The 22,537-nt window shown below is 41.9% G+C and overlaps 1 protein-coding gene across 1 annotated transcript in view; it reads right to left on the bottom strand.

Moving 5' to 3' along the window:
* Positions 1-7,189: 7,189 nt before the first annotated feature.
* Positions 7,190-22,537, bottom strand: part of LOC135222493 (uncharacterized) — a 162,005-nt gene continuing 146,657 nt past the window's right edge. The window contains exons 11-14 of the mRNA XM_064260576.1: positions 21,934-22,532; positions 10,699-10,818; positions 7,348-7,588; positions 7,190-7,225 (exon numbers count right to left, since the gene is read on the bottom strand). Of these exons, the coding sequence (XP_064116646.1) occupies positions 7,190-7,225; positions 7,348-7,588; positions 10,699-10,818; positions 21,934-22,532 (996 nt within the window). The remainder of the gene's footprint in view (positions 7,226-7,347; positions 7,589-10,698; positions 10,819-21,933; positions 22,533-22,537) is intronic.

Genomic DNA, 22,537 nt, shown 5'->3' with positions numbered 1-22,537 from the left:
GGGAACAACTGAGTAGACAGAGGAGCAAAAACAGCAAAGAAGACCTCTGAGCATAGGGAGACCGACTTCGTTAAGAAGGAACAATAAACCGACCTCTTCTTCACGATCCCGGCCCCATAAAAGGGAGGCGATTTCACTCGCTCCGTCTCTTACCGACTTGTCCATACAAGACACACACATAAGGTCTTCTGGCGGACGAAATTGACTCTGGCACTTCAATTTTCTTGGCTAGGACTCCCAACGACCAATCAAGGAAGTTAAATACTTCTAGCACTCTAAACATACCTTTGAGCAAATGATCCAATTCATTCATTGCCCAAGTCGTCTTAGCAGAGTTAAGGGCAGTTCTCCTTGTGAATCTACCAGCGCCGAAAAATCCGAATCAGCCGAAGACGGTAGACCCAATCCTAAGGGCTCTCCTGTTTCGTACCAGAAACCAGCGCGTCCTGATAACTTCGAAGGAGGAAAAGCGAACATCGTTTTCCCCGCTTCTTCCTTTGGAAGCCATCCAGGAACCAAAACTCCTCAGTGCCTTCATAGAAAGAGTTGGCTTCATCCTCACACAAGAAGAACTCTTCGCTGTCTTCGCCGTTGAAAAAAGTGAGTGAGGAGAAGGAGGAGCCGTAGGCGTAAGGGAATCCCCAAAAACTTGTAAAAGTAGCTCTGTAAGCTTCTTGTAAGAAGAGACAGCAGCAGAAGTGTTCGGTTCCTCATCCGAACCTTCTAGGACGTCTTGTCGAGGCGGAGCGCGGAAGATCCTTAGGTGACGAAGGGATCCTAGCAGGAGTTGAGCGAGAGGTTGGAGAACGCCCTCTCTTAGAAGAGTTCACATCCACTGGAGAACGATGAGAAGATCTGGGAAGTCTACGATGAGACTCCCTCTTCGAGGTATACGGGAAGTCCTCAGCCGAAGGAGAGGTAGGGCTCCTACTCCGAGAATCCTCGGAAACATCCACAGGGCGCTTACGAGGAGGCGAGCGCCTACTATACTCATGTGCCCACTATCCTGAGGCGAGCGGCTGCCAGGAGAAGAGCGCCTATCGAGAGCAGAGCGCTTGCGCGGCTCTCCATACCTATCCAGTTGCGTACGATCAACGGAAGTTCGACTGGAAGGCGAAATGCGCCTACTAGGAGAAGGCTGCTTGCGAGACTCTTGACGTCTCACAAGAGGGTAACATTCAGGAGAAGGGCGCTTCAAAACTAACGAGCGCCTACTTGGAGAAGGGCGCTTCCGGGATTCCTGGTGCCTACCAAGAGACAAAACGTTTCAGGAGAAGTGCGCCTAGAAGCGGAGGGGGGGAGGGAGCGCCCTACACGGAAGGGGGGCGCTGAAAGACTCTTGTGTCGCCCCTAGGAGGAATAATCAGGAGTATGACGCCTTAAAAGAGACCAGAGCGCCTACTAGGAGATCCATGATGCAGTAGGCTCTTGGCGCCTTACCTGCGGGGAGCGGCTAACAGTAGGCCGTCTATCATGCACAGACTCCTAACCAGACTCTAGATGCCTGGTCAGGAGAGAAGTCACGATCCGACACTCGAGGAGAGTGACATCTGGAAGAACGAACGCCTACTTGATAAGGGCGCCTTCTAGAATCTTGAGGCTGCTGAGGAGAAGTCTCACGCGAGGGAGTTGAAGAAATCGCGTGATGAGCAGGTGCAGTGCGCTTACCGGAAGCGGGGAATCCAATCTGGAGAAAAAACTTTTCTTTCTCCATAGAGCGTATACCGATGTTTGGCGCCTTGAAATCGAAAGAGAGCCAGGCGAGCGAGGGCGCTCACGCGAGCGAGGGCGCTCACGCGAGCGAGGGCGCTCACGCGAGCCCCCACCTTCATACGAAACTTCCCCATATGAAGGAGAACGATCCTCTGAAGAGCGGCGCCTAGATCTGCTTGATCGGAAGAGAAACGTCCTTCTTCCTACGTGATCTAACTGCTAGAGAGTCTGCTAGCGCCGTGATCTGAGCTTGAAGTACCGCGAGTACTCTCGTAGGAGAATCTTCTTGTTCTTCCTCGAAGCAGGCGCCGAGCGCGAGCGCGAGAAGAAGAACGATCACAGGATCTCTTGGTTTTCTTCGCCTCCACCGACGATTCTTCGGGAAAACCTCCGGGACTAGAAGCCAAAAGGACTGCAGGGAGCCTTCCAAGCCCTCTCAACGGGCGCGACGCATCCGGGAGTTCCAACCTCCTCTTCGGAGAGGGAGACGACGAAGAGGAGAAGCATTGGCGTAGGAGCTCCTTCTTGTAGCGATCCGAGGCAGCCTGGGAGCGTACTTCAGGATCTGCCAAGGGGACGCCTGACCGGTGGGGCTCTCCCTAGCCCTCCTGCGGCTTTCGACTTTCCTACTCCACTGAACTGGGAGTCTCGGGAAGAGGTCATTAGGCCTAGAGGCACTAAGGAGCCGGTCAGACGCACCTCCACAACACTGGGGACACTGCACTGATCACTAACACTCTCCTTACCTTCCAACTGACGAATCTTCTGATCCAAAGAACGATTCTTGGCTTTCAGAGCTGCCGCCATCCGAAGGCGAATCTTCGGCTTCGGTGCGGGGAGCCGGGGCTGCAACTTGGGAAGAAGGTTCTAATTCTACGTTAGTACTATTAGGATCCACATCCAACTCACTCATCTAGATCTGCTAGAACTTCTAGAGGAAGCCTTACGCACTCTATCACGTTCCAACTTCCTAACATAAGAAGAGAGAGCCTTATATTCTTCTTCATTCAATCCCTTACATTCACTACAAGGGTTAGCAAAAGCACACTCATTCCCCCTGCATTTCATGCAAACCGTGTGGGGGTCTACCGAAGCTTTCGGCAACCTCACCTTACATCCTTCATTCACGCAAACCCTAAACAAAACCGAAGTTTTAACTACCGATTCTAGATCAGACATCGTTAAAGAAAATCAAACTCAAAATCAAACCGGTCCACAATCAGCGTATGCCAAGCCAAACAAAGCGAATACGTCACCAAAAGAAGTCCAAATTAACTCCAGGCAAGCGAGAATCGAAAAACTATCGAGAGGAACCGACAACAGTTGTTATCGTTCCCGCGACAGAGAAAAATCTGACAAGCTTACGGGAGTGGTTCGTACATCCGCCACCCAGCGGCGGGTAAAAGGTAGACCACCTGACCTAACCTGTCCGCGTGTGCCGCGAGATTTGAAATTCTGTCGGGAACGTCGGAGACTATAGCTAAGTATATATCTGTCAGGGAAGTTCATGTACAAAAACACGATATATGTCCGAAGTAATTGGAATTTCTCAGATTTTCCTTCATGAACGGGGATATTATTGTATCATTGTAAGTGGCGAATGCAATTATTTTTAGCTTCTACAAACTCATGTTTGTATTCCACAGCGTTTAATGTTAGCTGACGTCAATGGCAGCCAATGTTGCTAAGGCTAAGGTAGGTTGAGCAAATCTAGTTGCATCCGCAAGAGCGTTTTCTATGATGTGGAGGAGCCCTAGAACTTCGAGCGGGAAAGCGCAAGTCACTGGATACTGGCTTACGTAACGGATTTCACACTTTGATTACTTTGACGTTGACATGGATCGAATGCTAGTTGCTGTTTACAAAGCAACCGTATTTAAACATAAATCTTTATCAAGGTTAAAGTAGCATGTCAGCTCAAAGATTTTCAGGCTATATGCTCCCATTACAAAGCAGTTCGTAAATGCATTTCTTTGCTGCGAGGCTGAAAGATCTCCCAACACATCAGCATCATTTGCACGATATAAAACTTTAATTGCCTGTGCAATACATATTGAGTTATTTGTGGTAATAACTATTTTTACTTACAGCTTTTTTCGGAATGATTTGTGGATGAACCAGATTTTCAAAAGTACACTTATCAAAGAGCAAAAGAATGGCCGCAGCCTGTGTCTAAAATTTTCCACGTCTTTTTACAATCTTTGAATGTTTAGGGCAACTGTCAAATGAAATCAAGATTAGGGTATGAATTTCTTAGAGAATTAACTTGAATATTATGATTCTTCAAAATTTTATCTAGCATAGTACAGCACGGTCTTGGCAGTCATATCACCCCGTTCCCCAGGTATCTGTGCACCGACTCACCGCTCTTTCTTCTGCCTTTCCCCGTCACAAGTCCGTCACCAATACTATAATTTTATTCACTCTCTCTCTCTCTCTCTCTCTCTCTCTCTCCACTTCTAAAACATACTTTAAAAATATATATATTACCACTCAATCTCCCAAAGAAAATATAATGAAATTAAGTAGTTATAAATAGGCCTAAGCTTTCACGTAAGCAGATTTTGTTCTCTCTCTCTCTCTCTCTCTCTCTCTCTCTCTCTCTCTCTACTCTCTCTATTCTCTCTCTCTCTCTCTTTTAAAAAACACATTTGAAAAAATATTATAACTCAATATTTCAAAGTAAATATAATGAATTAAGTACCTCTACAGATAGGTCTATGCTTGTGCTCTCTCTCTCTCTCTTTTAAAGCAATTTGAAAAAATATTATCACTCAATCTTTCAAAGTAAATATAATGAATTAAGTATCTCTATAGATAGGCCTATGCTTGTGCTCTCTCCATCTCCCCCCCTTTTGAAAAAATTTGAAAAAAATATTGTCACTTAATCTCTCAAAATAAATTTAATGAATTAAGTATCTCTATCAATAGGCGTATGCTTGCTCGCCCTCTCTCTATCGTCATAATATTTCATTCTTTACTGTATTGTTCCTCACGATTTCCACAAGTACTGACCAAATTTTAAAACACTTTCTCTCATTGTTTAAGATCCGTCTTCAATTACGCATGAATGTTACGTCAGTTTAGTGTCAAACATTACTTATAAATAAGGTTTCACAGTAGGTTTTAAAAAAGGATGATCGATATTCTACCCTGAACTGACGTTACCAAATCAACATTAACGAATAATATAGAGCCTGTTTCTACATTCAAGTATAAATTATTAAAGGTCCTCTGCAGAATCTTTATGGTGTAAAGTTAATGGAAATCTAGAAAGCAACGAACACTATGATTTTGAAGCTCCGCCCCCTTTCTAGAGTTGCCAGATGTCATTATTGAACACTATATGTCGGGATTTAAAAAAACTGTATCTTAACATTCCTTGCCGAGTGTACCATATTTATTTTCAAAGTCCAATAAGCTTGAAACCAGCCCTGATATTTGCCAAAAATTTGCTGTCGTAGAAGACGCACGTTTTTTATAAGGGTATTTAAGAACATAAAACCTTTAGCATCATAACATTAACTGAAGATAATTTTAGTGATTTTGCATACAGTATTACATTCGACTCCGTATAATATTTACATTAAATTAATACCGAATGTAAACGTTTCTAGGCTTATAGCAACTATATGGTTTGTTTACTACCATAGTCCCGCTATAAGCCACCAGGGCTGTGCTATGGTTTGTTTACCTCCTTTCATCCCACAGCCTGCCAACTTAATGTAGGCACTTTTTCGTAAGTTTTTGATAACCAATATAAATTGGGTTTAATTTTAATAGTTTATTAATTTACTGTAATAATTAGACTTGCTTTTCAATGCTTTATTATGTTAGCAACACGTTTTATGCCTACCCACTAAACTACTTTCTACTTACTAGTTACCTAGGTAGCCTATGGCGCTCAGTCAACAATCGGTTGGAAATAGGCCAGTTTTCTTTTATAGTGTATATTATACATTTAAAATTATAAATATATGTTTAATATGATATTTATATAAATCTTAACTTATTTAGTGGTAATTTATATGTCATGTAATGTATTGTATAAAAAGGCAAGGTTAGGGTAATAACTAGTGGTCAGGAACGGATTAATCCATTTTCAGTTATTTCTTAAGGGAAACCTTGATTCAGATCTCGAAATTATCGAATTTCGACCCTCCTTCTGGAACGAATTATCGTCGAAATCCGGGGCTCTACTGTATTTTTCAGGACTTTAATCACAATTTAAGAACAAAATAATGCCAGATATGGAAAATATGTCCTGTTCTTATAGCAAGAGGTATATGAAGCCAATTGGAGCATTTTCATTTTTTAATGAAGTTTTACACACACAGGGGGGAAATTCCAAATGCATGTTGATGCAATCTAAGAGTTAAGAGCACTTAAAATAAAGCATAACCTTGTGAAGATTTCAGATTATGTTTTACATTGCAGATGCTGCCTTAATAAATACCTACTTGACAGATTTCTAATATATAATATATATATATATATATATATATATATATATATATATATATATATTATAGATATATATATATATTTATATATATATATATATATATATATATTATATATATCTATATAATATATATAATAATATAAATATATATATATTTGTTCAAGATTTCAAGCTAGAACCAGGGAAAGAAAGGCTTCTTATAACAAGATTCAGTCATCCTTGTCTATATCCAAGTTGCCCCTTTGAACTGAAAGCATCCATTCTCTAGAAAAGCTATCTCTTCTCCCTTTGGCTAGGAGAGGTCAGAAGCTCCTGCCATTTCACCCTGCAGACAACACTTCGCCCCTTTCAGCTCCCCCTGCCTCCCCTGGGATATCCCAAGTATTTTTATACGTCCATAGTGCACAGAAATATCAGCAGATCAGAAGACAACCAAGCCCAGGATTTCCAGGTACTGTGAGAGTATATTCCAGTTCAGCCAGGGAACTGTTTTGCCTTTTGTCTTCATTTCATTTCCATTTTTCCAAGGCGACTTCCCCCCTCAGTGCATTTAAAACTAAAGTCCAGCTTTTATGTAAATTCCTCCTACTATGGCCTTTTGCCATAGTTTTTTCTCTTTTCTTTGTTGTGGCCTCTCGTTCCTCCATTCAAGGCCAAATTTTTTAGTGTTAAACTACATTTTCTAGGAGCGAACGAGCAGTTCAGAACAATATATATATATATATATATATATTTATATATATATATATATATATATATATATGAATATATAATATATATATATATATATAGATAATTATTATATAATTATATAATATATATATATATATATAATATATATATTATATATACTATATATATAATATATATATAGTATATATATATTTAAATATATATGATTGTAAATTGCTAGACATGCATTACTTTCTTTTCAGAACAGTCTAAGCTTAGCTAAAGACACATGGCAACCATTAATAGATTTTTCTTTACAAACCACAACTGTACAGATCATTACCAGTTCACAATTAAAAAACTTGACTTTCCCGTCTAAAAAATTAGACTACAAGAAAAATTAATATAAAACTTATCTACCATTTAAAACATTCCAATAATCATTTTGTTACAACCAACTCGTTCCCGCCCAAATCAATACCACTGATATTTCATACCTTGAAACTACTGGGTGGTACAATACGGCATACTCCAAACTGTTCTGCTTCAGGCCGTATTTTTTCAATGTAGTCCAGTGGATCACTGAATTCTTCTTCTGATGGGTAAAATGATGGCGCTCGAACCAAAACAGAATTGTCACACACATAGGCGATGGATTCTTCAGCACTCTTGTCGGGTGTAACTGATGTTGAGTTATTAGCTAAGTGGGATGCAGAAATTCCACTAATGGAAGAGTAGCTGTGAAAGTTAAAAAAAAAAAAAAAAAAAAAAGTAAGTCACTTTAACATTAGAAGAATCAATATGATATCGCAATCTTTTAACTAATGTTAAAAAAAATTTTCAGAAGCCTCTTGGCCTTCCTAGGAACATTCATATGTTCTGTTGCATTACAATTGTGTAGTACCAAAAGTACAAGGCCAAAATATTATTGGTGGCCAAAATATTATGGGCGAGTTGGTACCGAACTTGAGCTGAACAAGGCAAGAGCAAAATAGCTACCTGACTCTTGGTCTGTTTCTCAGTTTTGTTAGCTATCAGAATTCTGAGTCATTGCATAATTATGTAAAAGAAAACTATCCAATTTCCTTTTTTGTGCAAAATAAACAAAAAATTATATAATTTCCCATGAACCTTTAAATGAAAGGTACTGGGCTCACCTAAAGGTTCAGTCAGATTCGTGAGTAGGACAATTTAATTTTTTTCACATCATTTGTATAATCTACTTGTATACAGATGCACTGTTCCTATTGATGTATAATTCCATTTTTTATATAAAAGCACAAATAAAATTAAATGCATATTGCAGAATCAAATACATACAGAATAATTAGAGCATTAAAAAAAAGGAGAAATATCCTGCACAGGTTAGACAGCTAAGGAAAAGTCTGGTGAAATGTTCTTAGCATAGTTAATCTATACCCATAACCATGACCAGTACTTTATGTCTTCCTCTGCCAGATGCGTAACATTAACCTGGTTATTGAAAAATAAACCCACAAAATTACTGTGTATAACATGTTTACTTATAAGTATTCCCATTTTATTTTACTCCACTGGAGTACTTTCAGGCCCTATCTGTGGCCCTTTTTCAAGAGATGTGTAGCTTGTCAGCCTGGGTCAAGGCCAGCAGTCTTCTGTAATTCCTTCTTGCAGAGCCATTCATTTATGTGATGGCTGTTCTGGTTTCCTTGAGAGTTGCTAATCCCCTCTTGTTGCTCTGATATCCTGAGCTGATGGACAATGGGATTAACCCATTGTGGTGAGTGAGCAGTCACCAACAGTCTGTTGGGCAGAAAACCTAATCTCCAGGTCAGAAGGGTCAATTTTAGCTTCTTTTAATATCAACTTAATCTCCAGGTCAGAAGGGTCAATCTTAGCTTCTTTAAATATCAAAGCTCAGAAACAAGGGTTTTACCTCAGAAGATCCCATAAGCCGAGCTTTGATATTAAAAGAAGCTAGGGTTGACCCTTCTGACCTGGGGATTCGTTTTCTGCCAAACAGACTGTTGGTGACCACTCACTTACCACAAGGGTTAATCCCATTGATCATCAGCTCAGGATATCAGAGCGACAAGAGGGAATTAGCAACTCTCAAAGAAACCAAAACCACCACCACCACCACATAAATGACGGCTAAACAAGAAGTTCCAGAAGACTGCTGGGCCTTGACTCAGGCTGACAACCTACACATCTCTTGAAAAAGGGCCACAGATAGGGCCTGAAAGTACTCCATTGTTGAGGAAAATAAAATGTAAATACTTATAAGTAAACACATTATAAACAGTAATTTTGTGGGTTTCTTTTTCAATGTTCAGAAGAAAACTGAAAGAAGTTTTTGTTTGGTTCATTAATCTGGTTATCGCAATTTTTGTATTTATATTAATAACAATGTTTTAATTAGGTGAACTACATCATCTTGACTCTACTAGATGTCAGATTCACTTCTTTTGGTACTCAGGTCTCCCATCAGTAATACAGGCCTACTAGCAGGGTAATACCATTTGTTCAGTTTTTGTTATAAGCCAACAAATATGGAGTCTGTTTGTACCTGACCTGCTGAACAAAGGCATTTTTCAGAGAGTATTTCTAAATAACTCTATAAACTCCAATGAGGTTGTACATATTGAAAATTACCTTAACAGCAGAACACATACAAAAATTCTGCCAAGAGAACATGGGCCATATTTGCAAATTTTTTTATATGCAACTGCAGGCATTCCAACATCAGGGGAAGATTGGAACCCACCTGAGCATAGTGAATACTAATGTGGACCATTTTTTTTACATATGTTTCATTGTACGTATGCTGCTTATGGTGTTCTATCAAGTCATTTGTTAATAAATAATGTAAATGGGTAGTATCTGTTTGGATATGATGCAGCAGAACTCTTTTCATGTCTTACCCCCAAAGTGACAATATCATGTAAAAAATTGTTACTAATGACAACCTTACTTATTCAAAGACCCTGCACTTCAACATTTCTCATGTATTATTAATGTAAAAGAATTTTAAGCACAATTGTTTTCACAGAACTAAGATTTATAACAAAGTAAATGTGTTCAGGGGATCAGAAATAGTTTGGGATCTTGACAGCTGAGATGGTTAAAACATGCAATGAAAAGGTGAAGCAATAAATCAAATAACAGTTTTGCCAATGGTAAGGCATAGACAGACCTATGGGAAACCCAAGGAAAGCACAAACAAAACAGGAGTTCAAGCAGCTACTGCACAAGGTGGAAGAAAATGGAAAGAACTCAATATGTTGACACCTAATACATCAAGGGTAATTCTGATATTGATGCTTCTATAGCAAACAAGATTTTAGACATTCTCCTGTAGTTATATTTCTACCATTTGCCAAGTGAATGTGTCAAACAAAATTTCTGCAGGGAAAAATTTTCAGATCTTGTAAATGGTAGCTTTTCATTGACACTGGATTCTATTTCATACATTCACTCTAAATCTTGACTAAATAGTTCTCATCATATATCTAATGAATAAGTTGACATAATTATGAAATCTGGTGCTGAAAAATTTGTATCCTACAGTACTAAGTCTGAAAATGTTCTCTTTTGGTGCTTAGAAATAAGTGAGTGCTCTCCAAATTATACAGACCATTACTGAGAGCTCTCAAACAATGCACGTTTCTGTACACCTACTCCAAGTGAGAACTCGTGTTAAACAATCAAGCACAAATATGGATAATTTCATAATTATATGAAGACAGTGACTTAAAAACAAAATGGCGATGAACTGATACGAAGAAAATTGGGAGATCAGCCAAGACATCATTACTACACATCTCAAAACAAACTACCCCACCGAATCATTATGCAAGACTACTTACCCTTTGTTTTCAATATTGCTTGCAGGAGACTGTCTACGACTGTGAGACGCAGACAGTCTATTTCCCCTCTGAGATGGAGTGGAAGAGGTAGTTCCTTCTGAACTCTGAGATGGTGTTGGACTAGAAAAGAGAAAAATAAGGAAAATGAAAATATAACAAGTTATATGATGCTTTACATGAATCAACTAGTTCAATGTACTAAGAGCTAAATTTTGTTATCCATAATTAATGTCAATCACATGGAAATATCTTGGAAATTGCAGAACACAAAAGGAATATTCAAAACCTCGGAAAAGAATTAGATTTAGAACACTCCGCAGTAAGGTGAAAATTCAACTGATCCTATCAAGAATAACCAATGGAGAGACCACCACTTCCATGGAAAACTGAGTGATATTGACTTGTTACACCTCATGTATCACTTAAAAATACACTAAAAACCTTTAGTTACTTTAGTATTTGCAAAAGGCATGATACTTTTCAAAAACCACCAATTCTTTATCAAATCAAGGTCATTGATTTGTCAATATTCAAGGTCACTGTTTGTCTGGACACTCCAGGCTTCATGAACAAGTTGGGTTAGAGGCTGCAAAACCTCAATTTATGTAAACCCTCAATATTAGTTAAGAGTTTATCTGAAATTGTTTCCCAAAGCAAAATCATTACTGGTTAAAAGTGGCTCAATCTGGAATTTCACTGGAGAGGACTGAGCTAGAGAAACCCTCAACTTGCTGAAATGAAATCCGCGGATGACAGCCTCGCACTGCCAAACAGTAACACTAAAGGGAAGCACTATACTATAAGCAGTCCCCGTTTCTCAGCGAGGGTTCCATTTTCAATGGCTTGACGATAACCGAAAATCGCTGATTACTGAAAATTGGCGATAATAGCGCTGATCCCCGATTATCAGCACTGATAAGCGAGGCTCGGATCCAATAAGCGGGATCAGCGCATACCAGCACTGAAAATTCATTTATCAGCGCATACCAGCACTGAAAATTCATTTATCGTTGTCACTAGACAAATGACATAAGACCAGACTGCTGATAACCGAGGCCACCAATAACCAAGGACTGCCTGTACAGCGCTACAACACTTTTTCACAGAGATAAGTTCCAAAACCCCTCTAAAAATGCTTATACTAACTGCCAAATACCATGTACCCCTTAAACTCAAAAGCTTATTATGGTCTATTTTAACTGTTCACTGCCTAATTTAATATGATAAAAAGCAAATTAGTGATAATTTTAGAGATATGGCCCATCGAAAAATTAATGAATTGGCTAAAGTTCCAGCAGAAACATGAAGAATATGTTCCACAAAAAACCGCAACAAGGTGAAGCGTGAAAAAGTGGGGTAGCACTGTACTGGTCTCCAAGACAAGGAGACATATCCTACAGAGTTTTTGTTGAAGAGAATATCATAGCATACAAATTTATGAATATTGCAGCAAGGCCCTCATTGCCCTCCTGTCATTGGTCTAACCTCCAGAGTAGAAATAATGCGAAAATAATTAAATAGCCAGTCCACAGTTGCTATCACCAGCTGGGTATAATATACTTTGCATATTTTCTTATTTTGTTATTTGAATTATTACATTTAAACGTTAGATGGGCTTTCATTACATTATTATATATTGTGAGGATTTGTTATTCCATACTTCATTATCAGCAATATCATCTTGCTACAACTGGATGGTAAAAACAGATAGCAGTATGAAGGTAATAGTATGCTCTAGTGGATATCAACACAACCACGGAAGCAAAATCTTTCACGTCTCTGCCTTTGACACTTTTATTTTAACTACTTTTATCAGCTAAACAATTTAGTAACAACCACACAAGAAATAAATGATGGTAGCAATGGTCTTTGCCCTGGTGGTGACGCCTGCAATTTTCGAAGTGCATGGAGTGGAGCCATGTAAACAAAAACCTAAGGTATGTTGCTGATATATTCCAAGAACCTTTTTCTCACAAAATTTACTCATATTTTAAACCCATGGCAAGGAAGCAACAAAAACACTGAAACAAGTAAGATGTCACAGAATATACTAAAGAACATGAAAATATGGAGGCTGAAAGTTACTCGACTCACTACCAACTATAATGTTTTTTTCCCCAAACCAGTTATTTCCTAAAAATATCCTTGTGTAAAAGAGGTGTATCTAATGCATTACTGTGTCTTATATGCCAGCAAACACTACAGTAGTAATCACTTGTTGAAATTATGTCAGCCTCCTAAAACTGAAGACAAATAAACAATTCACAATAATAAAAACTACAGTAAAGTAAAACTTCAAAGCAGCAGTAAACACTGCCAGATAAGATAAACAAAAGCTGACTCATAACACTGCATGAGACTTTGGGACATGTATGCACAGAGCTGACGGGCAATTGGGATGTTACAATTCAGCCCTGCATATTCTATACATTTATGTCTTCAAGACTCGAGTAATCAATCTGAAGGAAAACGCAAATAAGCAAGGTTATTTGGTAAAAACTTCTAAGAGTTCAAGAAAAAGCTTGGTCAATTCTGGAAATGTTATTGTTAGTATACAATAAGGTTTTGTACATACTTACCTGGCAGATATATACTTAGCTATACGTCTCTGACGTCACGACAGAATTCAAAACTCGCGGCACACGCGACAGGTAGGTCAGGTGATCTACCTTACCCGCCGCTGGGTGGCGGATGTAAGAACCAATCTCCCTTTCCAGCCAGAATTTTTCCTTCCACCGGTCTCCTGAGGGGAGGCTGGGCGGGCCATCAATCGTATATATCTGCCAGGTAAGTATGTACAAAACCTTATTGTATACTAACAATAACATTTTTGTACATGAACTTTCCTGTCAGATATATACTTAGCTGATTGACACCCTTGGTGGAGGGAAAGAGACAGCAATATAAATATGGAAAAAAGGGGAAAACAACACTAGTTGTAGGATGTAAAAACAACCTTGGTTCTTACCTGTTTTAGGCAGAAGACTTCGTAGTTACTGTCTATGATTCTGCGTTGCCTTAAGAGCTTCAGCGAGGGCGTGACCTACAGCTACAGACTCTTTGGGTCTATCAAAGGGATTTGGTTGTCCGCTTACTTGATAGAATCCGAGCAGGATCTGTCAACGGGGATTCGCCCACTTATATGACAGAACCTAACCACTATCATTGCAAGGAGCTCAAACATACACCGTCACCTAACCAATCTAATCATTGTTAGCACTACGAAATGAAAAACATGCCTACCCGCATGTTCTTTCAAACAACCAAAAACTTACAACCTAACAGGGGAAAAAAGGGGATATACTACTAAGGATATGTCTCAGCTCCCTGCCCCAGCACCGAATCCGCCGATACGTACGGGCCTAACCCGAAGCACTTTTCATACGTAATTTTGACGTCTCTCAATGTGGTTTGCAAAGACTGAGTTGCAACGCCAGAATGTTGCCTTCATAATATTACTCAGGGATATGTTTTTGTTAAAAGTCAATGACGTGGCAATAGCTCTTACTTCATGAGCTTTTACCTTAAGAACTTTGTATTGACTTTCCTCACATATCGCATGCGCTTCTTTCACCAGGCTTCTGCTGAAAGAAAGAAAGCGCATTCTTCGAAAGTGTCCTCCTTGGATCTCTTACAGAGCACCAAAGGTTGACATCATTGCCCTTAAGTTTTTTCTTTCTCTGTAGATAGAATTTCAAACTTCTTACTGGGCAAAGAGACCTCTCTGCTTCCTCGCCTACTAATGCAGACAATCCTTGTACTTCAAAGCTCCTAGGCCAAGGATTTGAGTTCTCGTTCTTGGCTAAGAACGAAGGAGGAATGAACAGATAGCTGCATCTCCTCGATCCCACATTTCCTTCTAGTGCATGGAGTTCACTAACCCTTTTTTGCGGAAAGCCAATGCCATGAGGAAATTGTCTTCTTCGTGAGGTCTCTGAACGATGCAGACTGAGGCGGTTCGAACATTATTATTGGACCTCAGGTAACGTAGCACTACATCCAGATTCCAACTCGGAACCCCTGGAGAAACCTTCTTGGATGTTTCAACGATCTTATTAGATCATGAAGGTCCTTATCTTCTGAAATGTTTAAGTTTCTGTGCCTAAACACTGGCAGATAGCATGCTACGATAGCCTTTAATGGTTGATACCAGCCAATCCACTTTCTTCCCTAAGGAAAAGTAAGAAGTCTGCTATTTGTGTCACAGAGGTACTGGAGAGGAAAAGTGATGGTTTCCTACACCATCGCCGAAAGACGTCCCACTTCGATTGGTAGACTCTAAGGGTAGAAGGCCTTCTTGCTGCTGCGATAGCCGTTGCAACTCTTGCCGAAAAGCCTCTCGTTCTGACCAAACTTTTGACAGTCTGAAGCCAGTCAGATCTAGAGCGGGGAGGTTTTTTGTGATACCTCTCGAAGTGGGGTTGTCTGAGCAGTATCGATCCTCTGTGGTAATGTTCTCGGAAGATCTACTAACCATTCCAGTACCTCTGTGAACCATACTTTGTGGCGGGCCAGAACGGGGCTACCAGCGTCATCCTTGTTTGCCTCCGATTCTGCAAATTTCTTTAGAGTCTCTCCCAGTATCTTGAATGGAGGAAAAGCATACGTGTCTAGACCCTTCCAATCTAGTAGGAACGCGTCTATCGACACTGCCCTCGGTCCGATATCGAGAGCAGTAGTTGGCTATCCTCATATTCTTGGCTGTGGCGAAGAGGTCTATATGAGGTTTGCCCCAAAGCTTCCACGATCCTGGCAAACATCTTTCGTGCGAGTCCACTCTGCCGGCAGGACTTGATCTTTCCTGCTTAGAGGTCTGCTCTGACGTTCTTTTCTCCCTGTACGAACCTGGTAAGGAGCAAATCTTCCTTTTTTTCTGCCCAAAGCAGAATTTCTTTTGCTGTCTCGTACAGGGAGAAAGAGTGAGTCCCCCCTTGCTTCCTGATGTAAGCCAGGGCCGTGGTGTTGTCCGAGTTGATCTGAACTGTTGAAGCTAGTTACGTGGGGCTCGAAAGCTTTCAAAGCTAGCCAAACCGCCATCAGCTCTCTTGTTGATGTGCCAGGTCACCTGTTCCTTGTTCCAGGTGCCTGACACTTCTCTTGAGCCGAGCGTCGCTCCCCAACCTGTTTCCGAGGCGTCGGAATACAACACTTGGTTGGGTTCGATGTGAAGGGACATCCCTTCTGCAAACTTGAGAGGGTTGGCCCACCAAGAGAGGTCCTTCTTGATTTCCTTTGAAATCTCGAAGGAGAACTCTAGGTTTTTGTGAACGACACCTCCAGTTTCGATGGAGAAAGAACTGGAGAGGTCTGAGGTGCAACCTTCCTAGAGAAAGGAATTGCTCCAACGAGGAGAGTGTCCCCAACAAACTCATCCACTCCCTCGCTGTGCATACTTCTTTCTCTAGGAAGGCTTTGACTTTCTCTGACCCTCGGGCTATCCGTTCTGGAGACTGAAAAGCCCGAAAATCCAGAGAAGCCATCCGAATCCCCAGATAGATACGATCTTGACTGGGGATCAACTAGAACTTTTGAAAGTTCACCAAAAGTCCCAGCGAACTTGCCATGAAAAGGGTCTTTTGTAGGTCCTCCAAACATCTTTCCTGAGACTTGGCTCTGATCAGCCAGTCGGTCCAAGTAAAGGGACACTCTGACTCCCTCCAAATGTAGCCATCTTGCTACATTTTTCATTAGGCCTGTAAAGACCTGAGGGGCTGTTGAAAGGCCGAAGCAACAACCCTGAACTGGAATATCCTTCCTCCCATCATGAACCTGAGGTATTTCCTTGACGAAGGATGGATAGGGCACATGGAAGTAAGCGTCCTGAAGATCTAGGGACACCATCCAGTCCCCTGGCCGAAGGGCCGCCAACACTGAGGATGTCGTCTCCATGGCGAACTTCCTCTTTTCTATAAAGAAATTCAGGGCGCTTACATCCAGAACCGGTCTCCATCCTCCTGAGGCTTTTGGAACTAGAAAAAGGCGGTTGTAAAAGCCCGCTGAGCAAGGGTCGCTCACTAGCTCTATGCCTCTTTCTCGAACATTAGTTCCACTGCTTGTGTTAAAGCAAGGCTCATGATGGGATCCCTGTACCTGGCCACCAACTCCCTCGGAGTCGTTGTCACGGTGGTCTTTCCGTAAAAGGAATCAGATATCCTTTCCTTATTATAGAGAGGGACCAGTTGTCCGCTCCTCTCTTTGTCCAGGCTTCCGAGAATCTTAGAAGTCTGGCACCTACTGGTGTTTGGAGGACTACTTCCCTACTTCTTAGCTCTGACAGAGCGTGAGAAGGATCTACCTCTCTTGAAAGTTCTATTACCTCTCGAGGTAGAGGCTCTAGAAGGGGGGCCCCCTCGAAAGGGCTCCTGTCTAGCTGGAGTCTCCTTCTTAGTCTTCGTCTGGAAGGAGGTCTTAGGCTTCCGTGCCGACTGTGCGAGCATGTCCTGAGTCGCCTTCGCAGAGATAGATCCTGAGATGTCCTGGATTATCTTCTTTGGAAAAAGCAGAGGCGAGAGCTGCGAATACAGGAGAGAGGCTCTTTGGGCATGCGAAACAGACTTCGTGAGAAAGAGCAGAAGACTGATCTCTTCTTAAGGATCCCTGCTCCAAAGAGGGAGGCTATTTCGCTCGATCCATCTCTAACTGCTTTGTCAATGCACGTTAGAACACTGTTTAGATCTTCTGGCGAAATAGCAATCCGGGTTCTGAGTCTTCTTAGCCAAGACCCCCAAAGACCAGTCAAGGAAGTTGAAGACTTCCAAGACTCTAAACATCCCTTTCAGCAGGTGGTCAAGCTCGTTCATAGCCCAGGTCGTTTTGGCCGACAAAAGAGCCGAGCGTCGTGCTGCATCCACCAGAGAAGAGAAGTCCGCATCCGCCGATGAAGGAAGACCCAGACCTAAGGGTTCTCCAGACTCGTACCAAAATCCGAGTCTGCCCGTAAGCTTGGAAGGAGGGAAAGAAAACAGTTTTCCCTTTCTCTTCCTTAGAAAGCAGCCAATCACCACACCTCTCAAAGCCTTCTTCATTGAGATGGTTGGCTTCATCTCACACAAGAGGAAACTTTCGTCTTCTTCGAAGTCGAGAATAAAGAGAGAGGAGACGGAGGAGCGACGGGAGTAAGGGAGTCTCCAAACTCTTGAAGAAGTAGATCTGTAAGGATCTTGTAGGACGAAACTGACGAGTCCTTCACCAAATCCTCTTCTGAAGGTTCAACTTCATCCACTGAAGAACCCTCCGCTTCTTTACGAGTGCAGTTAGCCTTCTCTAAAGAAATGCGCCTGTCCAGAGAGTGTCTAGTAGTAGACTGGCGCCTATCAGGGGAAGCCAAAGTTTCTGGAGAGCTCCTCTCGAATGAGTCCTTCCTACTCTGATGAGTGCGTGCTCTTTGCTCCTTAATCCTACTCCTAGAATTCCGGGCTTCCAAGGGGGAGCGCCTGCTAGGAGAGGAGAGCCTACTATGCTCAAGGCGCTTCTCAGGATCCATGCGCCTGTTCAAAGGAGAGCGGCTGCCAGCGAGCTGCGCCTACCATGAGGCGAACGCCTACTAGGCTCTTGGCGCCTACTTACAGGAGAGCGAAGGTCTGGAGAAGGTCGCTTAATAGGAGACCGGCGTCTACCATGCTCCACAAACTTCGCTCCCGACTTGTGTGTCTCTTCAAAGGTAGTCTCCCAGAAGAGACATATCTTTCAGGCTCTACGCGCCTTCCTGATCGAGCGGCTAAAAGTAGAGCCGCGCTTATCAGGAGAAAAGCGCCTATCAGGAGAAAAGCGCCTATCCTCCGCACCACGCTTGGGAGCGGGAGAGCGTCTACTTGGGGAGTAGCGCCTACTAGGCTCAAGGCGCCTAACATAAGGCGAGATCCTGTCTCTTGATGAATCCATCAAAGAGTAGGCTCTCTTATCCGGAGAATGAAGGATCTTCGTAAAAGAGCGCGAGGACGAGGCTGTACGCCTGTCTTTAGACGAACGCCTACTAGTCGCTAGATCCCTTCCTACTGGAGAGATGTAGTCACCAGGAGAAAGCTTCTTGGGCGATTGATGCCTGGAAGACGACAAGCGCCTGCTGAGGGAAGAGCGCCTCCTTCCATCCGCTGATAAAGGAGAGAGAACCGACTCTGACTGAGACGGTAAGACAGGTGAAGGAATCCTAGACTTCTTGACAGGGAGAGAGACGTCTTTCCGACGCGTTCCTCCTGCCAAGGAGCCCGCCAGTGCCGAAATCTGCGCTTGCAGTCCCGCAAGAATTCGAGCTGGAGATCTTGTAAAATCCTCCACCGGAGAAGAGGCTCGAAGCCTACTATGAGGCGAGAACTCCTGCTCCCTCCTGGGTTTTCTTGATCTCTACTTTCCGGCTCTTCTGGAAAAACTTCCGGGCTGGAAGGAAAGGAGCCAGGCGCCTTCCAGGCTCTCTTCAGCGGTCGTGAAGAATCCGAGGCGCTCCATCCTCTTCTAGGTGAAGGTGAGGAAGACGAAGAGAAGCATTGGCGCAATACCTCCTTCTTCGCGCGAACAAGGGCAGCCTGGGTACGAGCATCAGGATCTACCGAGGGGACGCCTGATCGGTGGGAGTTCTCCCTAACCTTCCTGCGGACTTTTGACTTTCCTCCTCCACTGGGAACTGGGAGTCTGGAAGAGGGCTAGGCCTGGAAGCATTAAGGAGCCGATCAGACGCACACCTCCACTGCACTGGGGTCACTGCACAATTCACCTTCACTACTCTTACCTTGCAACGAACGGATCTTCTTTTCCATGCTAAGGATCGTGGCTCTCATGGTTGCCACTTCCGTAGTCGTATCCTTAGGTTCGATGCAGGGCGCAGGAGCTGAAACTGGAGAAGGTTCTAATGCTACAACAGGATTTTCTTCTACCTCGCTAATACGAGACTTACTAGAACTTCTAGAAGAAGCCTTTCTCACCCTGTCTTTCTCTAACTTCCTCAGTAGGAAGAAAGAGCCTCATTCACCTCATCCAACTTCTCACACTCATTACACGGGTTATCAAAAGAACATTCTTTACCTCTACATTTAAAGCAAAACTGTGTGAGGATCTACCGTAGCTTTCGGTAGTCTCACCTTGCATTCATCCATAGCGCACACTCTAAACATAGAAGATTTCTTAACCTCTAACTCAGACATCTCGAAATCAAAGAAAAATCCAAATCAATATCCAAAAACAATCCACAAATGCGTATGCCAAGCCAACAAGATCAGGTACTTCACCGAAAGTCAGTCCAAATAAATCCACGGCAACGAGAAATGAATAAAGCTGTCAGGAGGTAACAACCACAGGTGTAGTCGTCACCGGCGACAGAAAAATTCTGGCTGGAAAGGGAGATTGGTTCTTACATCCGCCACCCAGCGGCGGGTGGGTAAGGTAGATCACCTGACCTACCTGTCGCGTGTGCCGCGAGTTTTGAATTCTGTCGTGACGTCAGAGACGTATAGCTAAGTATATATCTGACAGGAAAGTTCATGTACAAAAATAAAGAGTTCTACAGTACTCTATAAATGATCTCCTCTGGCTATTGAAACACTTTGCAAACCAAGGTTTACAATAAACATATAAGTGAAGAAATAAAATTGCAAGTAAACCTTCAGAGATGATTATCTTTCCTCAGCAAAATTAAAATGAAAACAGAATATGAACAGTCCCAGGTTATTGGTGATCCGGTTTTATGGTGCGTGTCTAGTGCCATAAAATCAGCAAATTATGGCGCCATAATGGGATGAGTTCCAGTTACTGGTGCCATAGACATGTTATGGCACCATAAGGGTTCTTATGGCGCCATAAATCACTGAGTTCCGGTTAATGGTGGTTTTTGCTCATCGGCACATCGCCAGGGAATGGAACCCCCCGCAAAAACGGGGACTGCCTGTACATAAATGGACACCTGGTGATTACCCACAATGATGATTGTACTGTACTAGAATTCTTCTTTATCATCAAATAAAATGATGACAAGCTTAAGAAATAAGACAATAGATTACACTCTTTTGGGGGTAGCAATTTTCTCAGTATTACTACTAGTAACTCCTCCTTCATTTATGTCTACCTAATATGGCCTTTTTCATCTAAATCACCTACCATGTGTATTTCATAAGAGGAGGAGAAGAATGATTTGCTACTGTGAGAGCCAGTGACCCATACTCAAATCCCAACAATTTTGAAGACTAAACCTCACTCCAATGACAAACACAATGAGTTGTATCAATTCCAAATGGCTTGTACTCCCTAATTATTAGCAACTAGTACACACAATATAAGGACACATTTTTTTAATCAATTTGTATTTTTCATAACTAACAAACCCGGTCTTAACATTAGGATACTTATTCTTCTAGAGCCAGCTGGAAATCCAGTTAAAAAAAATAAATAAAAAAAAATAAATGTGGACTAAAGGAACTATTGGCATCTGTGCTTGATCACGGGGTATGTGGGAGCTTGCACAATGCCTTGGGCATCCCATGAATGCACCAGTTACTTCTTTACCAACTTTAAGAGAGGATGTGATTACTCTCTATCTCTTTAACGGCGGCATAGTTTGCCCATTTTTCTTTTTTAATCTTTTTTTTGGGTGTGTGCAATCTTGTAGGTTTGTAGAATTTGTGAGATATCATGAAGTGTTGAGTTTTGCCTCACCAACAAAGCTTTATTCGGGATCTTGCAAGAAACGAAGGAAATGTCCTGGCGTGAGTGAGTTTCCTTGTTCAAGATTTTCAACTTCGGTGTAACCAAAATTAGCAAATATAAAAAAATGGCTAATCAGCATACAAAAAGGTCAACACAATTATGTGCAAAATGATTCACGCACATAGGAACCTACTGAAATACTTTGCAAAATGAAATATTTTGCATTAAAATATTAAGTAGAAGAATCCCCTTCAAGGTTCAAATACAGGAGGAGGATATTACATTTTTGAAGAAATGATGAAAAATACTGCTTCACTACCCTAAGAAAAACAATATTCTAAAATCTGAAAGACAAAAAATTCATTACTAAATAACCAATAAACATCTCACTAACTTTAAAACATGTCCCAAACAGTAAATGAACTGAGAAAGGACAAAACACTACAAATTTCAAGCATAATAGTAGCCCCTAAATCTTTTTCCTATATATCTTACCTTGACTGGTTATTTTGGCCCAACTGTCAACTGTCAAACAGCCAGACCAAATGACCAAATGAAATCTATGACACTAACTGTCACTAAGCATGCCTTCATAAATGTGCTAACCTTGTTAATCTAGGAGGAGGCCATCCTCTCAATGTGTCTGGGGACATCTGGGGGCTTAAAGGTGCCTCTGAAGACGAACTCCAGCCTTCTTCCTTTGCTAGAGCAGCAGCTGCCCGTTTAGCCCTTCTGTTTCTTCTCAATTCTTCTATTTCATGCATGTCAGACTCTGTTGCTCTCGTTGCGGCTAAAGTGGTCGCTCGACCGCTGCGTCTTCTTGTTGGCGGGTTGTCGTCGCACTGGTTTTTATTTGCGTCGTTACTCTGGCCTTTTCGTTTTCTACTCTTTGGTTCGGGTTCTACCTTATTTATTGAAGTAGTGCCAACCTCTTCATTTGGAGGAATGGTTGTGGTAGTAGGCTGAGGTCTATGAGGAGGTATATGTGAAGGAAGATCAGTGTTAGTTCCAGGAACATTTGAAGTAGGGGTGGAAGGAACACAAGTTGGGGTTACAGTAGTGGTCAATGGGGAAGATAATACTTGGGAGGGAGAGGTTACGGAAGTTACGGATGAAGTTACACTGACAGAATCGGAAGCTGAAACACTTACAGAACTACTACTTGCAGCTACCTTAGACTCTGCATTTGAAACTGTGGTTGTGGTTGTAA

Source organism: Macrobrachium nipponense, chromosome 3 (assembly GCF_015104395.2).
Source record: "Macrobrachium nipponense isolate FS-2020 chromosome 3, ASM1510439v2, whole genome shotgun sequence".
Classification (NCBI taxonomy): domain Eukaryota; kingdom Metazoa; phylum Arthropoda; class Malacostraca; order Decapoda; family Palaemonidae; genus Macrobrachium; species Macrobrachium nipponense.
Note: the sequence above shows the minus strand (reverse complement) of the source record. Positions and strands in the feature narration are given on the sequence as shown.